Source organism: Rhea americana, unplaced genomic scaffold, assembly GCF_003343005.1.
Source record: "Rhea americana isolate MKP2758 unplaced genomic scaffold, rheAme1 scaffold_295, whole genome shotgun sequence".
In the NCBI taxonomy this organism is placed as follows: Eukaryota; Metazoa; Chordata; class Aves; order Rheiformes; family Rheidae; genus Rhea; species Rhea americana.
This window is the reverse complement of record NW_028186418.1, coordinates 684,080-707,436: the sequence shown is the minus strand read 5'-3', so window position 1 is coordinate 707,436 and position 23,357 is coordinate 684,080. Positions and strand designations below refer to the sequence as shown.

At 56.2% G+C, this 23,357-nt stretch overlaps 1 protein-coding gene across 1 annotated transcript in view; it reads left to right on the top strand.

The window, feature by feature from the left end:
* The window catches only part of SMG6 (SMG6 nonsense mediated mRNA decay factor), a 112,414-nt gene that overhangs the window by 39,389 nt on the left and 49,668 nt on the right, over positions 1 to 23,357 (top strand). The window contains exons 11-12 of the mRNA XM_085309296.1: positions 14,338 to 14,454; positions 15,008 to 15,176. Coding sequence (XP_085165422.1) covers positions 14,338 to 14,454; positions 15,008 to 15,176 — 286 coding nt within the window. The remainder of the gene's footprint in view (positions 1 to 14,337; positions 14,455 to 15,007; positions 15,177 to 23,357) is intronic.

The following is a 23,357-nucleotide window of genomic DNA, read 5'->3' as shown; positions in this document are numbered from 1 at the left end:
GCGCGCCGGCCGCCTTGCAGAGCGGCGGGGGCGACGGCGGCTCGCTGGGCGGGAGGGCCTGGCCGTGGGCTGCAGCCACCTATTGGGTTCCTGCTCGTTTTTCAAGCTCGGGAAGCCCTTCGGGGCCGCGCTGCGCTGGCTAGCAGGAACGCGCGCGTAGCCGGGAGCAGGCGCTCGGAGCCTGGATACTTCGCGTTTGCGGAGGAATTTTCTGCGTTTCTGCTGTTTTGGCCTCTGCTTCTGTCTCCTTCAGTTAACCGTGTTTGCAGCGGGGAGAAGCGAAGGTCAGGGCTGGGCTGAGACGTTGCCGTCCCTCTTTCCGCAGCAAGCACGGGGGACCCCTGCTCCGAGGGCCTGCCCCCCGGCAGCGATCCTGCGGGGAACACGGCTCGTGGCCGTTCCCCGGTGCAGTTTGGACGCCGGTTCCCGTCCCCGGGGCCTCGGCAGAGCGCTGCGGCCGGCGCCCCGGCCCCGAGGAGGGCAGCTCGCGGCGGGCCCGGGGGCGCCGGGCGTTTCGCGGGCTGGGGCGTCTCACGGCCCCGGGGCGCCGGCGCTCCCCCCGCTCGCAGCCCTCCAGCGGCTCGTCTCCTCTGAGTCACTCGCCGGCTCTGCTCGCGGGTGCCGGGCTTTGCTGTCTGCTGCTGTCTGGAGAGCCGCAGCTTGCAGCTTCCTGTAGAGCAGTTCAGCGAAAGCAGTAATTAGGGCCCGTAAAAATTTATTTTATTAGCAAGAAGTGTTGGTGGGTAATTGGCCATAATTTGAACCCAGCCAGATTGGAGATTAATAAAAAATCACAGAGATCTTTTTACCAGAAACTCTAGGGCTGTTAGCTGCAAGCCCTTCCAGGGGCGGGTGGGACGGGATGGCTGCTGCCGCGGAGAGCGCGGCCGTCTGCGAGCGCCTCGGCTGTACCCGTCCTTGAGGGTGTTTGACACTGGCATTGGAAGAAAGGAAACCTTGTTTTCCAAGAACTCTGCTCTTTCTCAGCTTGATAAGCATTTAAAATAAAAGCTGCACAATTGGAATTGGCAGAGCATCTTCATTCTTTTGTCTGTCTGTTTATTTTTTTCCCCTCGTCCCTCGACATGTGTGCTACAGCCCACGGTTACTACACCCCGAAGAACCACAGGCCCGGAGCTGTGCAGCCTCGCGCCAGGCTCTGCCCACCCCCAGCCTGGCTCTTTGAAGCCTGGCAAAGCCGCAGAGATCCGGCTCCGCTCCCGGCTGGGCTTCGACCCCGGCCGCCTCGCGGCGGCGTGGGGCTCTTAGGTGATTTCCAAATGTACTTTTGCAGCCTCTTTCTGCCCCCCCCCCCCCCAGCTTGGAGGGCAGCAAAACCAGGGCTTTGCCTGGATCTCGGAGCAGCGGTTTTGGACCCAGGCTGCGACTGCGTTACATGGGCCCAATCATTTTGGTATTTATAGACTTCGTTAGAATAGTTTGAACGCGGCCAGCAGCTTAGTGTGGCGCGGGAACGGTTTGACGGTGGTGTGTCTCGGATGATGTCTGCATCCTGTGCGTTCATCGCGATGGCTGGTGTCAGCGATTGGAGAATTAACCGATCCACTCAGTGAGTAAGGAAGAGCCGAGCCCCTGCACACATGTCACGCTAGGTTAATGCTGGTTGAATCAGACCGGGGAGTTACTTCAGGTTACTAGTCCTGGTTGTTGCTGGGTGTAAGGGAGCGGGGTGTTACTTCAGGTTAGTAGTGCTTGTTTTTGCTTGGCAGCCTGGGCTGGAACCTGGTGTAACTGTTTCCCAAAGAATATTTTTGGTTTTAAAACTGAAGGTCAGCAGTTCGCAAGTGCTGCGCTTGCAGCCAACTCTGTGGTTCGCCTTGTGCCACTGGGCCAGCAGCACTTGAAATCCTGATCGATTGATCTGCAACAATATGAAACCACGAACGGTGACTGCCAGATAAAACTCCCCGTCTCGCCCCGTTTTCCCCACCCAAAGTGTCTTTCTGCCCATATCCCCTTTCTTGCTGCCTGTCTCCCTCCCTCCCTTTCGGCTGTGTATTGGACTTTTTGTCTATCTTTTTCCATCTCTCTGTCTCTTTTCATAACAGTTTTTAATAATGTTTTAGTTAGTTCCAGCCTTTTCCCTCAATGGATCCCATTGGAAAATGCATTTGAAAGGAAACAGTTATACACTTCCCTTCCTTTGAAACTCTGTTGGCACCTTTTCCAGTGCAGTAAACCATACAACATGGATTTTCAAAGTTTCCAAACACAGACATGCTGGCGTTAAATTTATGAAAAAATATTTTATTCGGCTGTATAGTAACTATGAGTCTCTGAGCTGCTGGTCACAGTGAAATCGAAGCTCGCTTTGAAACTACAACAGGTTTTCAAATCTCTGCAGGAAATGTAGCAGCGCTGGCTGTAGGGGAGCGTGCAGCTCCCTCGCACCGCGGGCTTTCCCGGTAGGAGGCGTAGCGGGAAGGAGAAGGGGAGCTGGGGCTCCTGGGGCAGGTCCCAGCACGCTCAGGTGCTGCCTTTCCCTGCAGACGGCGGTGTTGGGAACAGTGCAGCAACAGTAGCTGTGGGGAACTTCGCAGTCATGCCAATCCCATCGCAAATCACTGGAGAAAAGAAGAATTTGGCATAAAACCATCAAGCCCTGTGCTTGTTACTGAACGCAGAAGGTTAATGCTTTTTAGTTGCTCCAGGCTGAGTCCCATGGCAGAGGGGCTCAAGTAATCCGTGCGAGTGAGTGCACGCTGCAGGCTGTGCAGCGTTTTGGGACCTGAGGCTCCAGCTAGATGTAAGCTGTTGGAGCACTGAGATCATATTTTCTAATATTGGGGCTCGGATGTTAAACTTCCTGAAATAGTTTTGCTGTGCGCTATGGGTTTGTGCCTGTGGTTTCAGCCCTTCCAGTAGGGAATTGCTTACTCGACACCTGAGAACCTTCTTTTGCATGGCACTGCTTGGAGCAGATTTTTTCCAAATTTCCAGAGGAGCAGAACACGGCCCCCATTCATTACCAGAGGTTGGATGGGTGAATCTGGCCGCATCCTTGGGTACCGGTGGGAGGGGTCGGTTCCAGGCAGAGGTGGCCTCAAAGCCAATGCTCAGCAAAATTTCCACGTGTTTGAGGTGTGCTATGATACAGATTAGGAGGCCTGCTGTGATAGACAAGATGGTGATGTGGCAAGAAGATCCTGGGCTCACTTTTCTTATTGTCCTTTGCTTGTAAAATTCCTTTTTCTTCATGTAGGAGTTTTCTTGAGAAGTCCCTGATTAAGCGTTATCATCATGATCAGTGCCGTATGAAATGAAGGAAGAGCTAGGAGCTTAAGGTCCCAATAATTGGATAGTGTAAACTCACTGGCTTCTGTCTTAAAGCATCTCAGCTTTGGAGATCTTCCTGCATAGGTGTCTCTAATGCATGCTGGTGGGGAACTGAGCTTGAAAATTACAGATTTTCTGTTTTTTTGAGTGCTCGCCTTGAGATCATGGACCTGGAGTCCTAAAATTGTAGTCCCTGATGAGCTGCATTTGTTTGTATTCAAAGCAGAGCTCCCGTTAGCCACAGTTGTGGTTGCCCAGCATCTGTAAATCTAATTCTGTCTGCGTCTCTGTGGCCAACAGCAAGTGAGGGACAAGCAGATACTGACTATGTGAGTTAAATGTGGTTGAAGTGACTTCTGGATCCCCCTGGAAGCTCATGACCAAGGCAAAGACATAATCAAGTTTTCTAGCACTGAGCCACCCTTGAATCAGCAGAAGCTCCATTGCTTTCTGCAATCCTCAACCTCGTGGAGTGTGTGCATGTTTCAACACATCAGAAAGAGGTCCTGCAGGAGGTCCTCTAGTTAGCAACACCATGAGACCATTCACTTTCCATGCCAACAAAAAAATGACATCTTGTGGAGTGAAAAAGGTCGTTATGTTGTTAGGAACTGCCTTATAATATGCACGCAGGATGGAGTTAACTTGAATTTGCATAGGCAGCTCTAAATCTGGTGTTCCTAACCTTTGAATGCTTGATTTTTGCGTTCTTTTAGCATAATTTGTGTATGTGTAATTCCCATTGTTTTTGGAAAAGCGGGCTGCCCTGTCGAACTAGGCTGACCTCATCTAGGATCCTCAGCCTGCTGGCGCTTATATCTTGATTCACCGCGCAGGCTTCTGCCACTTGAGATAACATGTAAATGCTGAGCCTGTGGGGCTGTTATTCTTCATGTGCACCAAATGCTGGGAGAGAGCATCTTCGAGCTGTGCCAGCTAGTTTCATAGCTCCTTGCTGACAGCCTGGAGACCAGGCTGCAGTCTGGCTGCTATGATATCATCTCGCTTGTGCTGTTTTGGCCCCCTTTTCTATCTGTTTTTTCCCTCTGCACTGTCTCGCCTGGTTTGATTTCCTCTGCTCTCTTACATCGAAGCAGATTAACCAGCTGCTGCTTCAGTTCGAGTGGCATGGAAGAGCTGTCTGATAGGGAACGCTCATGTTTTCATAGGCCTTCCCCTTGGCAAAGTAGGGGTGGATTGAGATGGCAAAAAGGCACGCCCAGACCCTGCAGAGATCCCCTGCCAAATTTCTGGTTTCTGCTCCAAAGTATGAAGGTGCTAGGGATTTCACTGAAATGGTTGAAGAATTTTTAACTTGAGAAGAACAATATATTTCCCTAACCTCATTCTGGCAAATGGCTGAACCTTTCTAGATGAAATTTTCCCAATAAATTTAGCTCGAAGAAAGCTTTTGGCATGAAGGACTGCAGCCTAAATGGTTAAAATTTGGCAAAGTTGTTAGGAACTGAAAACAGGGTCTTATAATGGAAAGTGTTAGGTAAGCTGGTCTGTAGGCACGCTGTCTGGGCTGTGTGCCCCCCTCGCAGCAGTGTCTCCACGTTGGGGGTGACAGCCCGTTGCTGTCACCAGGCCTAAGCAGGCTCCAGAGGTGGCTGGTGGGGATCTGGCACAGGGTTTGGGGAGGAAATTCAGGCATGGAGATGCAGGATGAGGGCCATGAGATTTACTGTCTCCCTGGAGGGAGAAAAGCTGGACAAGGGGCTGGGGTGGGGGGTAAGGGTTTCACTTTACTTTTTTCACTTTTTGGCATTTGCTTTGCAAACTGACACACTGACGTTCTGGTCCCTCAGGAAGCTGTAAAAAGAAGAGCAGCAAATGAGTGAATGTGTTGAAACGGAAGCTCCTCGCTTTGCTGTTCCTGCCCCATCAAAGGCCGCTTTCTCCGAATGCGCGTGTCTGCAGGCGCTTTCTCTCGCTAGCTTTTCCTCCAGGCATGAAGCCCTCGTGAAGGTTTGCACCGGAGAAGGCATGTTCCGAGCTGTCCGCTCGTGTTTGCTGCCGGAGACATGCCCACCGCTAGCGCGGCGGAGGGGAAGGCTGCCTTTTATTTGCTGCGATTGTCCCAGTGCAGCTTCACTGCGCGGCTGGAGCAACTCTCTTGGGAAGGCCTGCTCACACCTCCTCCCTCGTTGTAAATCACATCTGACACGACGACGGCTGCGTGCACGCGGCTCCTGGGTGGAAGGCGAGTAGCAGCCTGCCGTGCCCGCTGCAGAGCGCTGCGGGGCTCACGGGCAGCGTGCTTCCCCCAGCGCGGGCGCTGAGGAGCCTGGTTCCTCACTGGCCCTTTTGTGGGGAGAATCTGGCTCTGCAGTTCCCTTATCCAGGGAAGGATGAGAGACCTGCACAGCCTGAGGATAGGCCGTTGAGGGCTTTCTGCAGCAGTATCGGGCTGTGCTGTCTTGCCTTACGGCAGTGCACCGAATTTCTCTCTCTGTTTCCATCATCTCTATTTTTTYCCCTTTTGGTGTACCCCTGCAGTATTCTCCTTTTTTCTGGATGCCTTCGGCATATACTGTGCCTTGCTTGCCTTTGGGCTATTTTGCCCTCGCAGCCGCTTCACTRTCATCTTCCCCATGCCTCCTGTAGCAGTGTTCTCTCCTCAGCAAGAGACAGCTGGTGCCAGGCTGCTCCAGCGCTATGCGCATGCTGATGAGCTGACCTGCCAGCTTGGAGGGACATACTTTCATATTAGCTGCCCAAGAGTTATGTACATTTGGATTTGCCAGCCTTTTGGCTGCCAGACGGGTCAGGTATGTGTTGCTGTCAGTCGCTGGCAGGCAGAACCAGCAGCTCCAGGGACAGAGCCTCGAGGCTAGCGAAGATTTCGCTGTGCTTGTGTCGTAAGTCCTAGTGTCGGCTTCCCTGCTTAAAGCAGGTCTGATGAATGCGCTGTTGAAAAATACCAGCTTCTTTGGCRGTTCTCCAGGCTTTGCCAGTGCGGATGAGAATATAGATGTGTTTGGCCCCAGCTGTGCTAGTTTGTCTGCCTGGAGCTGGCGTGTCTTGGTGTGAACCTAGCTAGTGAAAGCTGTGATGYGCATGGTCCCCTGGCCAGGCCCGGGCAGGAGGAACGTTTCTGACACTATGTGAGATGATACGTGTCCAAAACTGACGCCAGCAACCTTGCTGGGGCCACGGGGTGCAGCTCAGGGTCCTGGCTCTGCCGGCTGGGTCAGGATCCCCACGCGCGGAGAGCTCTGAAGTGCTGCTCGGTGCAGGTGGAAATGGCTTCAATCTGTGTTTTGACTGATGGGTCTTTTCAGGAAATTTCTGAGAATAACATTTCTAAAAATGGCTGCTTCTTTCCACTGATATTTCCTGGAAAAGGCCGCAGTTAATTTTAAACCTCTATCCTTTTCCCTTTTCACAGTGGAAATGGCTCTGTGCTCGTCCTCAAGGCTGACGGGCAGCGGCGAGGGGCGGCGTGCCACTGCCCCGGCCTCCCCTCGCAGGCCTGGCAGGTCCTCGGGGGCGGCAGGGCTCTCRGGTGCCTGGGCGCTCTCCAGGCGCGTGTCCGTGTTCCCCGTGGAAGCGAATAACCGCGTCTGCCTGAGTCATTTCAAAATCATGTTCTTTGTCAGCGACTCCTGACCTGCCCTTAGTACGTAAGAAATCGTTCCCGTGCCCGCTCCAGAGCTCTGCTCATCAGGGATCGCGAAGCGTCTGCTGAGCTGTTATCACCCTCGAGGCGGGAGGATGCGGGCCTGCGCGCGCATCCCGGGCTGGGGGGCGAGCTGGCGGCAGCGGGCTGGCGCGGGCAGGCGGCCCCTCGGTGCCGGGGAGAGCGCAGCTTCCTCTGCGGCTCTCGGGCAGCCCCGCTGCTCCGGGTGGGAATATGTCATTAATTTTTATCCCTTCCCCTGTAAACCGTCGACCCTTTTTATGATGTCATGAGGGATTCCTTAATTTTGCAGCTGCTTCCTGGTTACGTCAGAGAAGAGCCTCCCGTCCTCGAGCCCGCCGCCGCGGTCCAGGACGGCTGGAAACAAATGAAGTGTTGAATATCTAATGGCTTCCACAGGGAGAGCTGCTCCCTCCTCCCCAGGCCCCCAGCATTCCTCACCTCCCCGGCCTCCCTCCCTGCCCCGCCGCGGACGACGGGGGGTTCCGGCACGGAGCAGAGGGAGCCGCGGGCTCCCGGCGGCTCAGCAGCCTCGGGGGCACACGTGCACCGAGTTCCCGTGGGCTGGCGCGCACCAGCCGCCCGGCTGGGCGCCGCGGCCTCCCCGGGGCCTGCCCGCCTCTGGGGGCAGAGGCTGCTCCGGGGAGATGGATCGGGGGCAGCCGGATTGATGCCGCCGTCTGAACGCGCCTTTGGGAAGGGGTTCAGCCCTCTCCGCGGCGCGGCGGCCCGGAGCCGCGGGGCTGTGTCTGCGGAGCCGGGGCTGGCTGTGGCATTCGCTACCTGCAGGTTCGCAGTCGGGGAGCGCTTCCCGGGAAAGCTGCTCCGGTGCTCTGCGCAGCTCGGGACGGGGATGGCGGATGCTCGCTGCTCCCAGGAGCTTTGCCCGGTAATGGCAGGGGCTGAGCGTGTGCCCACGCTTCCCAGGCTCTTTTGGGAGCAGACGTGTGACTCGCCGGCTCCTGGCAGGAGGGCTGGAAGTGCCCATGACTCACTGGTCCTCCGTGACCAGGGGGTTGTCAGGGAAATGCCCTGCGGCTGCGAGTGTCCCCGTCCCATCCTCCCCCCCCCCCCCGGCCTTTTGCCGGTTCGTGTTCCCGGCGGTTAGCGCGTGGCCTCCCGCTTCGGCAGCCAGCTGCGGCGGCGGGGAGCCGGGTGCCGGCCGGCAGCGGCGCTCTCCTTGCCCGCTTCCTGCAGCCAGGCACGTTGCGGTGGGCTGCGGGAGCCCTGCCAGCGCTTTGTCTGGCCGCGGGTGACTCACGAGGAAAACGCTCTGTGTCTGAGCAATAAGAGAGCAAACAAATCGCCTCCAGGTGGTGTCAGCTTGGAGGTGACCAGCCTCTGCCTCCTCTCTCTTCTTGCCGGCCGGGCAGCGGCTGAATCAGTCGTCCTGTCTGTGCCGCCGAGCGGCTGACGCATCGGCCGGGGCGCCGTGGGCACGGCTCGCCGGGCTCCCGCGGCCCCTGGCCGGCCCGTTGTGTCGTCTCCTCCGGGCTCTCTCCGGAGAGCCGCTTGATCGCCTTGGCGTCTGCTCCTCCGCGGGGTCGCCGGGGAAGGCGGGTTCAGCGGCCGCTCCCCGGGAGCGGGGCAGGTCCCCGCCGCCGCCGCCGCCGCCGCTCCGGGCTTCCCGGCCCCGTGCCCCAGCGCGGACGCTGCCTCGCTGGAGCAGCCCGCTCGCCTGAGTCGAAGGAGTCTGGTCTCCTGCGAGACTCTGCTAACGCCTCCCGGCTGGTTTGATTTTAACTGCTGAAGATTCAGCGCTCCTCGGGTTTTCCGTGTGCTGACCGGGCCGGACACGCGAGCRGGTTCGCCGCTCGCTCGCGAGCTCTGGGGCTGCCGCGGCTTTCTTCCGCCGGCTGGGAGCTCGCGCGTCCGGCCCTCCTGCCCCGGCCCCGCGAGCGCCGCCGCCGAGGCCGCGGCCCTGGTTAGCCCTCCCGGGGCTTCCTGCTGCGCGTGGCGCTTGCGCCGTGGCGAGAGGCTTCCTCCAGCGGCTGCCTGCGCGGGCGAGCGGCTGGCCCTCGCCTCGCCGGCTCTTTTCCCATTCCCATTTCCTGCGGCTGGTTGCGTTGCCCTAATAGAGGTTTGGCATTGCTGTTTTGCACACCCTAGTGGGAGAGGGGATGTGTTTATCACTTTTTCCTGGAGATTATCTGTTTAAGCACTCTCTGACAGTTACAATAACAAGGGCAGCGCGTTGTGTTTCCCAGCAAAAGGACACTCGCTGCTGAAAGATGTATAGCACTAATTAGAAATACATAACATCCGGCCACATGGCAGCCTTCTCCCGGCCGCTCCATTTCCTGAGCTCAGACGACTTTGACGACAGTTGGTTTATGTTTTCCATGAATATAATGTTCTCAGAGAAATACAAATTTCTCCCAGTTACAGAAGTCCCCATTCGCTCCGTCTCTGTCTTCCCCCTCCCCATGCACCCTTCCCCCCTCGAGCCAGGTAGATTAATGACTGCCGAAAGCTCGGGTTGGATCGCGCTGCCGGGTGAGTCGGTGCGCGCGCGGGGYGCAGCCGGGAGCCCAGGTGGGCGCCCCGCTCCGCAAGCCCTCCGCAAAGGGAGCTGCCTCCCGGTGCCAAAACGCGGCTCCTCGCGCGGACCGATGCCCAGCCGGAGCGTTCCCCCTGTTCCCCGCGCGGGAGGAGGCGGGAGGAGTCTTCCGCAGCTCGCAGAGTTTTTGCAACCTTCAGAAAAAACAGCCCCCCGGCGGTTCCTACTTGCTTTGTGCCTGTGCTCGCTGCCCGACGCGCACGAGCTCCCGTTTTTCCCACCCCGGCCCCTTTCCCTGCTCTCGGCTCTCTGCTGCCGAGCAGATAGGCTGGGCGCCAGTGGGAGCAATCTGGGTCCGGGCGCCAGCTCGCAGCAAGCAGCAGCGACCGGTGCGAGGATGTTTTCGCCGAGCTCCCTTTGCGCCGYGCTGGAGCGGGGCAGCTGCGCTGCTGGGCCCAGCGTAGGTTAGGTGCGCGGCTGGTTAGGTGTGCGAGAGGCAGGAAGGTGGAGCGTGCTCAGGGAAGCGCAATCTTAGAAGATTTTAGCTGCTAAAATTAATTCTTATTGAATATGGAAAAAATGCTGTATTTCAGATGTTTATAACTTGGCCAAGCATGGACAGATTTCTAGTAGGACAGGAAAACTCTCTGTTAAAGAGGTTATTCTGCAGCAAAATCTCAGAATCCCWTTTCCAGGATTTGAAGTTACTAGATTAGCTCAAGGAAAAGGTTGTAAGTTTTTGGTTTTGTTTTTCTCTTTTTTTCTGGGTAAGCCACTATTTTGTTTCCTAGCCTCATTCTCACAAAGAGTCGAACTGTTTTGGCTAAAGATTCCCGGAAGAATTCAGGCTGAGACAGGCACCCAGCATGGAAAGTTCAGCCCTGATAGTTAATGTTTGAGCCAACTGGAAAAAGGGTCTTAGAGTGGCTAGTGTCAGGCAGGCTTAAAAACGTGGTGCTAGAAACCCTGCCTGCAAATCCGTCCTGCTGGCCGGCCCGGCAGCCGGACCCTAACATCCGCGGTGGGTTTGTTGTGGGCCGCAGGGCTCTCACTGATGATTCTGGTGTGGAAAGATGGATCTTCTAGATAAATCCAGCCCATTAAGTGTGGCGAAATGCAAATTAAACTGTTGTTTCAGTCTACAAAGCGTTTGAGGACATTCTGCTTGAAATACTCTGCCTGCTCCTTGCTGGCCCTGGGCTGTGTTGCATGTACCCTGTAGTTTTGCTGGTGTTAGGGTTGCAGGTGACCGAGAAACAGATCCACCTTGAGAAAGGTCCCAGCCCTGGATGGCGGCGGGGCCTTCGGGCCAGCTCAGCCCCGTGGTCCGATCGCAGCACGGCTCCACGGGCAGCGTGTCGGGCGTCGCGCTGCGAGGGCCCCTCTGAGTCACTGCTGGCTGCAAACGCTGCGGGTCCCGAAGCCCTGACCTCAGGCGGCCGTTTAACACGCCGTTATGTAGGTAACGGTGCCGGCTGCACCCGTCCTCCTCCGCCCTGGCCCAGCAGCCTGGCTGGCGACCGCAGAGCCGACGGGGCCTCGAGTTCCCGCTAACCCTGATGTCTTGTTTGTCTGTGCCAGCTTGTCCCTAAGTTACACGAGCGCAGTTCATCTGCAGGGGACAGGCAGGTTTCGTTTCTGCCCCCAAGAACAGCTTTTTCCACGGATGTTGCGTCTTGGTGCRTCACTAGCAGCACAGACCATTGCTCAGCTCCCAGGTAGCAGAGGCCTCGCGGGCTCCAAAGCGGAGCAGATTGATTGCTCCAACATCCGTTTCAGCATATTTTTACAAAGTTGTTTTCGCTTAGCCAGGGCAAGCTAAATCACGTTGTGCTGGGGACAAGGGACCTTGCTGTGGATGCGGAGAGATGATTTTCTTAATGACCAGGATTCAAAACATTTCACAAGTTTCTGCCGAAGCACCCTTGGCTTCCTGAGTGCTTGTACCTTCTCMTTGACTACTTTCTGTTGCACGGTCAGCCGGGGGCTGGCTGGTGTCTGCCACCCCAGAGGTCTTTGTGTAATGCAGTTGTGACCACTGGCTACGAGCTCCCAACTCAGTTGAAACTGTAGCTTCCTGCCTCCCAAGGAAAGTGATGAAAACACACAAAGAGAAAGTTTCGCCTGATTTATGGTGCTTCCTCTTTTGTTCTACAATAAGCTCTTAATAGCCTCTGCTGGCGAGGCTGGGAGCTGGAGTACACTCAGGGGTCTCGAATAAACGCTCACCGTGCTCTCACCTGGACACCTTCCGGGCAAGGAAGACCAACGGGGCTCTTGGCCTGGAGGAGCATGGTGAACCTCCTTGAAGGGGACACTCACAAGCCTGGTGAGCGAATGAACTTTCAGAGCCCTGGGAGTTTTGCTTAATATAATGATGAGGTGACAAGGCCCACGGTAGCTGAGCTGGAACCAAAGGGAAATGACCCTTGGATTTGTGTGTCCTGTTCCTCTCGCCTGCGCTGGGGGCAGCTGCGTAGACCATGCTGGGGCTGAGCGTCAGCCGGGYGCTTCAAACAGCGTGGCTCTGCGGAGATCAGGTGGTGGGAACGCAGGTCACTGCTGTAGCAATGTAAGATGTTCCTGATGGAGCTGTGACCATAGTGCTGAGCACAAGTGAGTGCATTGCTCACGGCTCTACTTGGGCATCTCGTGCTCAAGGGACCTTATTACTCTCCTTCGGCTGTTTACTGTCTTACAGGAAACACGGAACCTCTGAGAACTGCTGATGGCAGTGGGGAGGGCTCAGGCCCTGGTACCGAGTGTGGCCAAAGCCACCACAGGGCAGTGCTCTAGAAGTTGGGAGTTGATCTCTGAAATACATCTGGGCCGTGCAGCATTCATTGCCATCGGCATCACAAAAACGTAGCTCTGAGCTTTGACTTTTTGTGCAGGGACAACTTAAATTTTTGTACCAGTGTAGTTTGGGGACTGCAAGCTTGGCATGAACATAATATGCCTAGCGCTCTTGGGGTGCTKCCCACCCAAAATGTCCCTGCAGGGCTGCTTGCTGAGATGCCCAGAGCTATCCACGCAGTGCCCAGGGACTCGCCAGCGCTCAGGTGTGGCAGTGCGATGGCCACAGTGGTGACATGCATCCRTTCAGGACAGGAAGTGAAGAGAGTCAGATCCATAACTGGAGAAAGGAGAAGGAAGTTCAGAGAAGATGACTGTAATTTCTTGGGCTGGACTATGGTCAGAGCACTGGGACTAACACTCCTAATTGTGGGAAGGGCTTCATGAAAGACGCTTACTGTCCCAGAGTGGTCACATCCTTAGTTTTATATTTCCTCCAAAAGTTGACAACACCTGTAGTCCAGTACTTCCTACCATTGCTCTGCGGCATCAGCTCAGCCCTGGCTCCAAGAGCAGAGCACCCTTGTTCAGCTCCTGGACACTTCTGGTGTCACCCTGGGTCACCAAGGTGGCCTCTGGCTGCTGAACTTGTTGGCTGCTGTCAAGGCAGGTCATTTTGTCCTGTATCTTCTAGCCATGTGTTAGTTGTCTTCTGGTTGTTTTTAACTCYTCACTCCATTTCTCTGAAATAATTTATTTTTAAAATCTCGCRTTTGTTCTCTGCACCGCACACATTTCACTAACCCTGCTGGAACAGGGTCTCTCTGTCTTGCTTAAATCCCCCTGCCCTGTGCTCGAAATCCCTGGCCTGTCGGGTCGGGAGAGCTCAGTGAACGACACCGTCTCCTTGCCTGTGCACGGGGCCAGCTCCTGTCCACAGCAGAGGTGCCCAGGAGCTGTGGCGCTGAAGAGGGTTCTCCCTCCCCTGCCTGGCTCCTGTGCTCTGCCCTTTACCTGCCTGGGCAGCAGTTTGGAGTCGATATCTTCATGTTTGTGTTTGCTGTAAGAAAAGCTTTGCCTGGCTTGTACCAGCTTTTCCCACGGTAGCCGCAGGGGTGAGAGGTGGAAGCGCTGGTGCTACGGCGGGTGATGTATGAGTCTGCAAGGTGCTAATGCAGAGCGGCCACCGCAGAGCAAACGGTACGGGCTTGTGGGAAACCCTCCCGTCTCCCTGGCCCGGGACTCGCTCCTTCCAGCGGTGCTTCCCTGCCTCCCTGCAGGCAAGTGCATGGCCGGCAACCCCCCCTGCCCCCCCATCTCAAGGGAGGCTGCGAAGTGGGGGCAGAGATGATTTGGAGGACAGAGGCTGCCTGGAGGGCTTCAAATCTCTCTTCTGCGATCAGGCACTGCGGTGCCTGGTGCCGGACGGGGCGCGGGCGGCCTGGCATGCCCTGCAGCGCTCCGGGCCTTGCTAAACGCAACCCACACCCAGCTCCAAGCAGTTCCCTCGAGCCAGCTTCCCGCTGCTCTCAGCAGCTGAAGAAGTGGTTTCCGGCTGGGTGTAGATGTGCTGAGGGGATTTGCTCTCACTCYGAGCCGGCTCTATGTGGAAGAGCTGTGGTCGGGTGGCATCTACTTGAGTAACAGCTTCAATTAAGCTCCCTTGACAAGCTGTTGTGTGACTGGTGAACTAATGGGAGGAGCCCCCTCCTCAGCTGCTGAGGTTAAAACTCCAGCAGGGACAGAGATCAAACATGCAGCTAATTACCCTTTTAACACTTAGACATATCCCCCTCCTTCAGGGGAAGGCATCAGCTCCAGCAGCAGCTTCTAAGTGCCAGCTTGGGCTGGGCTAGCTCAGCGCATGAGATGGTTTGGAGCGTGGCACGAGCAGTGAGACTGGAGCCCTTTCCTTTCCCAGAGCTGCTCTAACCCCCTTTTTTCCCCTCTGTACGGGACAAAGAAAGTGTGGGCTGGGGGAGCCCCTTTCCCCTGCAGAGATCCCTGTCCCATGCGGACATAGGAAAGGAGGTTGCAAGGTGAAGCGAGGAGGGAGCGTCTGACCTGCTCCCTGCTGAACTCTCTCTTTGTCTCCTAGAGTGTGTCTCTGAAGACTGTCGCTCTGTCATCCAGGAACAGGCCACGGCCCTGGGGCTCTCCATGTTCTCCCTGTTGGTGAAGAGGTGCACCRGCCTGCTGAGAGAATGTGTGCAAGGTAAGAGAGTTACCGGTAGGACTCAAAGCTGCAGTCTGTAGAGCAGCCTGGTGGTGCCCAGGCCCTCGTTCCCTGCTTCGCTGTATGCCACTTACTTTCTGGTGGAGCCTTTCATTTCTCCCTTGTCATCCAAAGCTCTGCGCAGGTTATGGCTGGATCACCCAGCAGGAAAGCCCGTGATGTGTGCAGGCAGAAATGCTTGGAAAAAAGGGATGGACATAAGGCACACTTTCTGGCATGTATTGGAAACATAGGTCCCTGAAACTGGGACCCCAGGATACTATCTCTATGACTGACATACTGGCAACTACTACCCTCAATAAAAGGGGTGTTAGGCATCCCAGGTTGTCCTTCAGGCCGGTCAGCATAGGGGGAATATAGCTCTGACTTTGCACTTGCTGTGGGCTGCAGCTGTTCTCTTACAACTGCGAGGCTGGGATGCTGTGGTCCGTTGTGTGTTCACTATCCCTATGCAAGACGGAGGGACTGCTTGAGACTGGCTGTCATGGGCTGGCTGCAGCAGGCTGCCTCAGCTCATGTCTCCTATTTGCAGCTCAGCCACAAGAAGTGGAGCAGGAGGATGARGAAGATGACATCAAGGTCTCTGCCTTGCCTCAGGACCTGAAGGAGCTGCTCCCCAGTGTGAAAGTCTGGTCAGACTGGATGCTTGGCCACCCAGACACCTGGAATCCTCCTCCTACCTCTCTTGAGCTTCCCAAACAGTACGTGCATCTTTTGGTCTGTCTTCTGGGGTCCACTCCCTCCCCRGGGCTGCTTGTACCACCTTTCCCTGTCATTTGTGCTTGGTCCAGGATGTAGCACTCTCTGATCTGAGCATTCCTCTCATCCAGGAGAGGCTTATTGTGCGGGGGTATTTGGTGGGCATTTGTCACCCTTGGTGACAGATTCCAACTCAGGAGAAGACCTCTGTACTGAGGGTGTTGGGGGTGAAGTGGCTCTGAGGGACCAGGTGCCTCAGAMACCTGAGGGACACCTTCTGTGTCTTAGTGGATGACCCATGAGCTGGATTTTACCTTGTGCTCAGGGTGTATATCTGCTTTTCATGGGACGCATCTTCTTTAAGCTCTCTGCCAGCCCAGCCAGCTGAACGGACAGGGTCTTCCTCTCCAGAAAGGAGAAAGACTGTTTGCAGTGTGAGAGTTTTACAGCCTTTTTTGACTAAATCCAGTAAACCTTGGTCAGGCTGGTCTGGGCAGGAGCAGTTTGCCTGTTCCTGGAGCTCCAAAAGTTGCCTCCCTTCTGCTTCAAAAACAGCTCGTCTCTGCCCCTGCAACATGAAAAAAGGGTTAATTTTCTAAACTGGCCGATTCCAGCCCATTAGTCCATAATGCGGACTAGGCAATTTGCATATTTTTGGAAAGAAAATCAAGTAAAGGGGCCAAGTATGGAGTATGCGAAGCAGTGTCTGAGCATGCTCTGTAGCTGCTTTCCCGCAGGATTTTCCATCTGCCTCCGGTACTCCGGATCCAGAGCTTGAAATCACGTCTTATTGTTAATCCAAAGGAGCCAGAACCCAGGGTGATGGGAAGGCGCATTAAGAGTAATCCAGCAAAGTGGCTTAACCATTAATGGGTCCCCGCTCCGTGCGTCAGGTCCAGTCCTGCTCTCCTAGTTTATTGCCTCTACTCCAGTTCTTTTTCATTTGGCTGAGGAAATGGAAATCTCACACAGGAAGTTCTGGGCCTCATTTTGTGGAGATGGAGTCTGTTTTCTGTTTGTCGGCTGCTCGGTGTGGGACCGTTGCCTGCTCATGTGAACTGCTGCCCATCTTTGGGCAGGAACTCAAACTGGGATCTGTCACGTGAGCGCGTTTGCACCAATCCCCCCGCCGCCTTGCGTTGCCTGTGCAGGGAGCCGCTGAGCCGTTGGCGACGGGCAGGCCTCGAGATGGAATTTCTGATTGGGTTCATGCAGCCAGCGCTCGGTGCGTTCCAGGGAAGAGCGGCCTCCCCCTCCTTCGGGGTGCGGATGAGGGCTGCTCTGGCCGCGCCGCGGGGCCTGGGGCTGCGTCCCCCCGGGCTGCTAGAGCAGGTGTAGACTCCTGCTTTCCCGGCGAGGCAGGAAAAGGCGATGCTTGCAGCCCACCTCCCGAAGAGACCGTGGTGTATGGACATGGGGCAGAGCACATGGTCAACGGGAAACRGTGGGTATGGGCTGGGCGTCTCTACTCAGCAAGCTCCTGGCCTGTGCAGCCAAGGAGTGAGGGTCTTCATCGTGTAGTGAAGGCCCAACCACTTCCCCATCTTGTTTTCTCCCTGGAGGGTGGCTGAGCTGCCGTTCTTGTCCTCTCCATGCCCTTTCTCTACAGCAGGCAGCCTTCTTTATGTTGGCTGCCAGCTCCCTCAGACCTCATGCTCCTTGCCTCACCAGGAACATCTCTTGTCTATGGTGAGGAGACCAGCTGGTCTTTCAGCCTGGACCTTTTGTGTTGACCCAGTGTCGTGTACCCAGGTATAGGTGGTCCAGAATTGAGGGACAGTAGTAGCTGAGCTTCCCTGGAGAGGCTCGTAGTAGTGAATGGCAAGGAACTAGTTCTTCTCTGGGGAATGATCTGGAACTTACATTTTGCCTGGAGATAGGAAGGGAAAAAAAAAGCACTGGGTTGGTGTTTCTGCTCTCTATTGACACAAGCCTGCTGTCTAGTCTGGAACTGCTCAGCAATCAGGTATAGTCACCAAGTCCAGGGGTTTAGATAGGAAGAGCTTCGAAGAAGTTTAGAAGTAGAACATGTGTCCGAGCAGCCGGCGCATTGGAACAAGCCAAGGTTTGTGGGTAGGATGAGCTCAGAGGTGGGGAGAGCATATGAGGAGCAAGTGCAGAGGCCAAGTTGCAGAACCAGGTGAGGGGCTTGTGTCATTCCATGTGYGCTGTCTGCCTTGTGGCAGTGGGATATGCTGCAAGGTCACCCCACCAGATGCTTTTCCACCCCTGTGCCAGCTGAGAAGTTGGTGAAACAGGCTGAGACCACCTGGTACTCTGTGCCATTGCTTTCAGTGCCCTTCCTGCTGAAGTGGGCACAGAAAAGAGACAGTAAAACCTAGAGTACACAAACACCCTGTAAGGATGCCATGAATGTGCTAAAGCCTCTGGAAAAAGAAAACCGGCCCAATACCCACCTGGCAGCCCACAAGGAGCAAAGGCCTGGCTCAGAGCTTGCATCAAAGTGTAGCTTATCCAGGGCCAACCCTGCAGCCAGAATGACAGCCTGGGCCAGCAGGGCAGCTTGTCAAAGCTCTGCCAGCACCCAGGGCCTGGGATGATGGAGCTATACATCCTGAGGCCTCTGCTCACRCTGTGTACACCATGTTCATGATCACTAGTTCTTGGTAAGTGAGAGAGCTGGGGGACTTTGAGAACGTCTAAACTCAGCCCAGCTGTGGCAGTTGGTTTATTGCTTTCAGCTGGTACTTGAACCCAGGTCCTGGTCTTGGAGTCTTTCCCAGGTTTAATCCCCGGAGCTTTCTCTGCAGCTGTATGACACTGCGCTGACCCCGAATGAGGATAGGAAAATAGAAACGGTGCCAAGCCAGAGTCTCTTTTTCATTTGGAGTCTGGCTGTCTGCCCATGACCAGGGTTACATAATGGGAAACATAGCTGGGGCTCTGGAGAGCCCGCGTTTCACCACGCTGCCCAGACCTTCGCATTCTGATGCTATATATCTTCCTAATTGTAGCTCGGATGCATTTATCACACTGCTGGATTTGAATCCTTACAATAAAAAAACACCAAATTCCTCAGCTTGCTGCTCTCCCTGTTGGACAGAGACGGAGGGAAAGGTGTGAGGGGTGAGTGCTGCTCAAACCCGGCACGCAGCATCGAGTGACATAGGAGTGGGCTTTGGAGAGCAGGAAAGAGGCTCAGAAGGCTGTATCTTTGGGGTCATTTTCTTGGCCTTGACTTGGGCATGAACCCCACATCTTGGCTGGGGGACTCAAGCAGTCCCTGTGCAACCTGCATGAGAAGCTGCACCTTTTCCCARACCCACTTTCCTTGGTCTAACATATCCATCCAACTCTTAGCCACACCGAACAAKCACTGTAGCTTGAAGGATGCTTTGGGAAAAGTTTTGGGGACAGAAGGCTATAGAGAGGCTAAAGACTGCCTGGATTCCTCTCTTAGGGCTAGTGAGTGTATTTGAGGAGCAGGTGACATTCCCCCCTCTACCTATTTGGGAGAGGGACTTGGCAAGCTTTCTTTGGCTCCTCTTTTGTTGTGTGGTTGCAGGATAGTAGCTAAATCTGATTGTGGACATCTCCGCCTCAAAGTAGCAAAGTGACCTGTATCGTGGGAATTGCTTGCCTTGATCAGACTGCTTGAGTGCAGGTGCTTCCAGGTCTGCAGAGAGCAGTCACTTCCATATCTTAAAATTCAGTCTGTCTGCATGGTTCATGGCAAACAAATTGAGGACTGAGCTGTTTCAAGTGATAGCACTGCCATACAACTGGAACAGAGTAGCATCTTTTGGGCAAACTGTCCCCATAGTGATTTGCAGAGATTGCCAGGATAGAAGTGGTGAGTCCGGAGAAGAGGAGAGCAGAGTGCATTTCTTAAGGCAGAGATATTAGCAACGTGTACAGAGGAGACAGAAGGCAGATCTCCAAGGCGGAGAGTGAAATGATGGTGAGGCCCAGGGCCAGCTTGTGGTCCAAGCTGCGAGGACTCAGGGGAGCCAGGGTGGGGTGCAGTAGGCTGCTTTTGTTCAAGTGAAGGCCATCTCCTTTTGGAACGTGGCTGAGGTGGGGAGAGGGGCTGTGCATGGAAGAGCAAAGCTTCTGCTTGCTCTACGTTATTGTCGCAATGAATCCATTGCTAAATGAAACACAAGAATCAATGGGGAAGCCGCTGGCTAGACAATCCGCCACAGGGCTGACCCTGGAGAATCTGTGCTCCTCCACAGTGGAGTAGAGGGCCTCTCAGTTTGTGGAGACTGTCTGCAAGCATTTAAAAATGGTTAATTTAAACCAAGTATTAAATTAAATCCAAAAGCTCTGAACAAATTCTAGAGCTTACCTTTCCAGAAAGATCTGCCAGATCTCTCTCATCACATCGGTCTTGTGGAGAAGTGTCACTGAGATGGCAGTTCCCACGGGGAGAGATGGACACAGCCTTGAACAAAGTGCCAAGACCTTGTTGGAGTGACTGGAGACTAAATGGAAAATCCCTTTCCCAGATTGCAGCCCTGTTAGTAATGCTGGCCACCAAAGTTTCCCTATCAAGACATCAAAGCAAGGATTCAGAGGTGTCTCGGTAGAGTAAACCTGGCTGAGAATGAAGGTAAAGTTGAGCAAAGTATGAGCCAAAAGACGCTTTAGAGAAGGGGTCTGTTTTAAAGCAGAGGCTGGTTGAGAGAGGCTGCGTGTCTTTGGGAGAGGAACGCCGCCCTGTAACTCTGCCGGCAGGTCCGTGAGAGCGGAGTGGTTTTATGGAGCACCCGACTGACCGAAGGGATCATGTGTAGGGCAGCGAGTGAAAACGGTTGGTGCAACGGGACCGAGTGGCTGTAGCCCTGTCCCCTCTCTGATGGTGGGGGTTGTCCCCTGCTCTGGGCAGCTCTGCCCTCCAYGTCCGGGGCAAGGTTGGCGAAAGCTTTCGGGGAAGAGCTCCCACCTCAAAAATGTCTAGCTCCTCCTGGAGTAGCTGCTTTTTGTYCGGCTTCCCCTGGGCTGGCCTGGGCGGTGGGTGTGGGAACGCGGGAAGGCAGGAACGGGATGCGCGAGCGCCGGTGCCTCCTCGCCCCGGGGGCGCAGCCCTGCCCTGCCGGAGGGCGGCTCGTGCCGGGCTGCCGTGCTGGGCTGCCGCCTCGGCCCCCGCGAGCCCCGGGGCCGCGCCAGCCCGGGTCCTTTGCCATCTGCACGGCAGCGCTGCTCTTCGCGGCGCGGCAGCACAATGCAGGGCTTCTTTCGCTCCGCTCTTTCCGGGTTTGTTYTGCAGCTGTGGAGTTTGAATGTTAGTGTTTAAACAAGCTGGTATTACACAGGAAACGGCCACCTCCACAGGCCCCCGCAGGCTTGTAACATGGGGTCATTGTACTCGATATTAATCACCAGGCGGCCCGCTCGCCCGGCGAAGACGGAGGCTTAGGCGGGAGCGCTGCGCGGCTTCGGGCCCCGGCCGGCGGGGACTCGGCGTGTGCCGGCTGCCCTGGTGCTCTCGGCGCGTCCCGCGCTTGCCCGGGGGCAGGTGCCCAGCCGCCTGCGGCGTGCTGTGGGCAGCCGTCCTCGGTGCTCGCCGTCCCCCGCGTGGGGCGGCTCGCTGTCCCCGGGCCGCGCTCCAGCCCCTGCACTTGGCCGTGCACTTGTGCGGCGCTCTCACCGTCGCCGGCACGGGCTGCGTCCTGTCGGCCTGCAGCTGGGCTGCGCTCGCACTGACAGCTACATTAAACCTGGAATCCTGAGGCAATAAAAAAGAAATTAACTCTTATTTTTTTTTCCTGTCCTAGTGGAATAAGCAAATGTAAATGCGCCTGTGGGGAAGTGAATGAACCCCCGTTCGGAGGAAAGACCTCGCGCTAACCCCCTTCTCGCTTCCTCAGCTAAAAGCTCTGGGAGCCTCGGCCGCGTACCTGGGAGCTGCGTGCTGGGGCTCGGCGTCGCTGGCGCTGGGCCTGCCTCCGCAGAGGGACGCCGAAGCCGTGGCACTTGCAGGCAGCTCGGCCCGCGCTGGCTTTGCGCAGAGGCTCCAGCGCGGTTGGGTGACATAAGCTAGAAACACCTGGACATCCTGGAAAGGGGCGGCCRGGAGAAAGCACCTGCTCGGGCTCCCAGGGGCTGTGCGAGCTTCCAGAGGGAGTGCAGAGCAGAGCAGGAGAGCCCGCGGGCTGCACAGTGTCCGCGGGGTGCGTTAGCCATCGCTCCGTCTGATGGCAGGYAGCAGCATTAGGCGAGCTTGGTGGTACAAACGCTGGAGCTGCACTGCGGAGGAGGAGCTACACTAAGGGGAAAGGTAGAAAGCTGTCAGCACTTTATCTGCCATTGCCTCTGTATCGCAGGAGGAAACCAGGGTAGAAGCAGCAAAGCCTTCTTTGTTGCCGWTTTGAAGGCTCTGCAGGGTGCTGCTCATGCGAGGGTGCTGCCTGGTGCTTGACCGCCGGTGCAGAGCTGCTCGGGGTTGCGTGGTGGCGAGCGCTCACTGTAGTGAGCCAGCGCAGCCTGTGGTTTGACTGAAGGAAGCCCAGAGTGGAAACGTAACGCCCAGTGCAAATGACAGATGTGGCAAGGTGCTGCGAAACTGTGGGGAGCTGAGGATGAAGAAGATAAAGTGACAGTGACTGCTGTCACGCTCGGGATGGGGGGCCGCCGTTCCCGGCGATGCTGCGCGGGCACAAGCCTGGAGCTGCAGGCTCAGCGGCAGGGGGAAGAGGAGACAGGATGATGCACTGGGTTAACTGCGAGGGATATTACTGTTAGCAGCGTCAGTTCGGTGACTGTCCACGTGGCTTTTTTCTGACATTGGATGTGAAGCTCATTGGAGGGAGGTGGCTCCGTGTATGTGATCTGGGCTTCATCATGCTGCCATCCCTGTTCCTTCTTGCCCAACATCCTACCGCTGCTCTCTGCCTCCCTCCCTCCCTGCTTATCTGTGTCCCCTGCACGCAGCCCTGTTTCTTGAGGAATACGGGCAAGGTCTCTGGGTGGTTTTTCTTCCATTTTCTCCATCGCAGCCCCATGCACCTGGCTGTRTCGGCTATCCAGAAACATCCGCTGCGTGCGTGCCAGTAGCGCGTTGCACTCGTGTTTCCCCCCAACGGGTATGGGCTCCCCGCCGGTGCCTGGAGCCTTTGCAGCTCCTTTGGCCGAGCCGGGCTGGCGGGGCCGCGGGCGCTGGGTGGCGGGGCACAYGCGGCCCGGCCCGGCTGCCGGCAGGGCACCGGGGGAGGCTGAGCCTCCCGGCCCCTGCGCATCTCCCATGGGCAGAGCTCGCCTTGGAGGTGGCCCAGAGCAGCCCTATCACATCCGGTGCTTGTCTCTGCAGCTTGGGCCGGAGGATAAACTATCAGGGCTGTGGGGCAGTGGATCATTCCTCTTATTATTTTCTTCTTTTGCAGATAGGGGTCGTGGAAAGTTCAGTTCCTTTTAACCCTCACAGCTCTGTTTATTTTCCAGCTGGTAGCACAAACGCAGCGTTTCCCATTACATCACGAAGGGCCTCGGACAGATCCCTCCGAAAAACGTGTTGCAACTGTTTATTTTTTTCCATATTTAAACATTTCTGACAGCCAGACCTGGCTGAGCCAAGCGATGGAGCTTTGTGAATGAACCCAGCTCCTGGTGTCTGTGCGCAGAGGGCTTTGAAGGACCTCTTCTCCTCTGCGGCGCGCTGGCTGGGGCTGGCTTAGGGACGTGGGCGACTCTGCGATACATGTGTGCTGATTACGTGCCGGGCCGTGATTAATGGCCGCTCATTCTGCCTGGCTCCCAGGACGCTCTTGAAAACAAGATGTTTCATTTCAGTGTGCTTTCCTGGTACATTGATTCCCGTAAATAACTGAGTGCAGACTCTGTCCACCTGGAGCGGTTCAAAGAGCAGGGGGCCTCCGTGCGGCCGCCTCGGGCCGGCCCGGGCGCGCTGTGGGGCCCGCTGCCCCGGGACGTGCTCAGCGGCCGCCGGAGGGGCGGCGGCGTGCGGCGAGCGCTCCAAGGCCGCGGAAGCGTCGAAAGCGCGGCCGGAGAAGGCAAAGCAAAAGTCGAGCTGGGCCGGGGCGGCCGGCTGCGGCGTTGGCAGCGCGCGAGCGCAGCCCCGCTCCCGGCAGGCTTTGGGATTGAGTAAGAGGCGACTTTTCTGCCATCTGGAACGAGCCGGGCTGCTGTCAGCCCCGCGTGGGGCCGCGAGGGGAAGCGGCTTCCCACGTCCGCGCCGGGCAGAGGCGGGCAGGGCGGCGGGG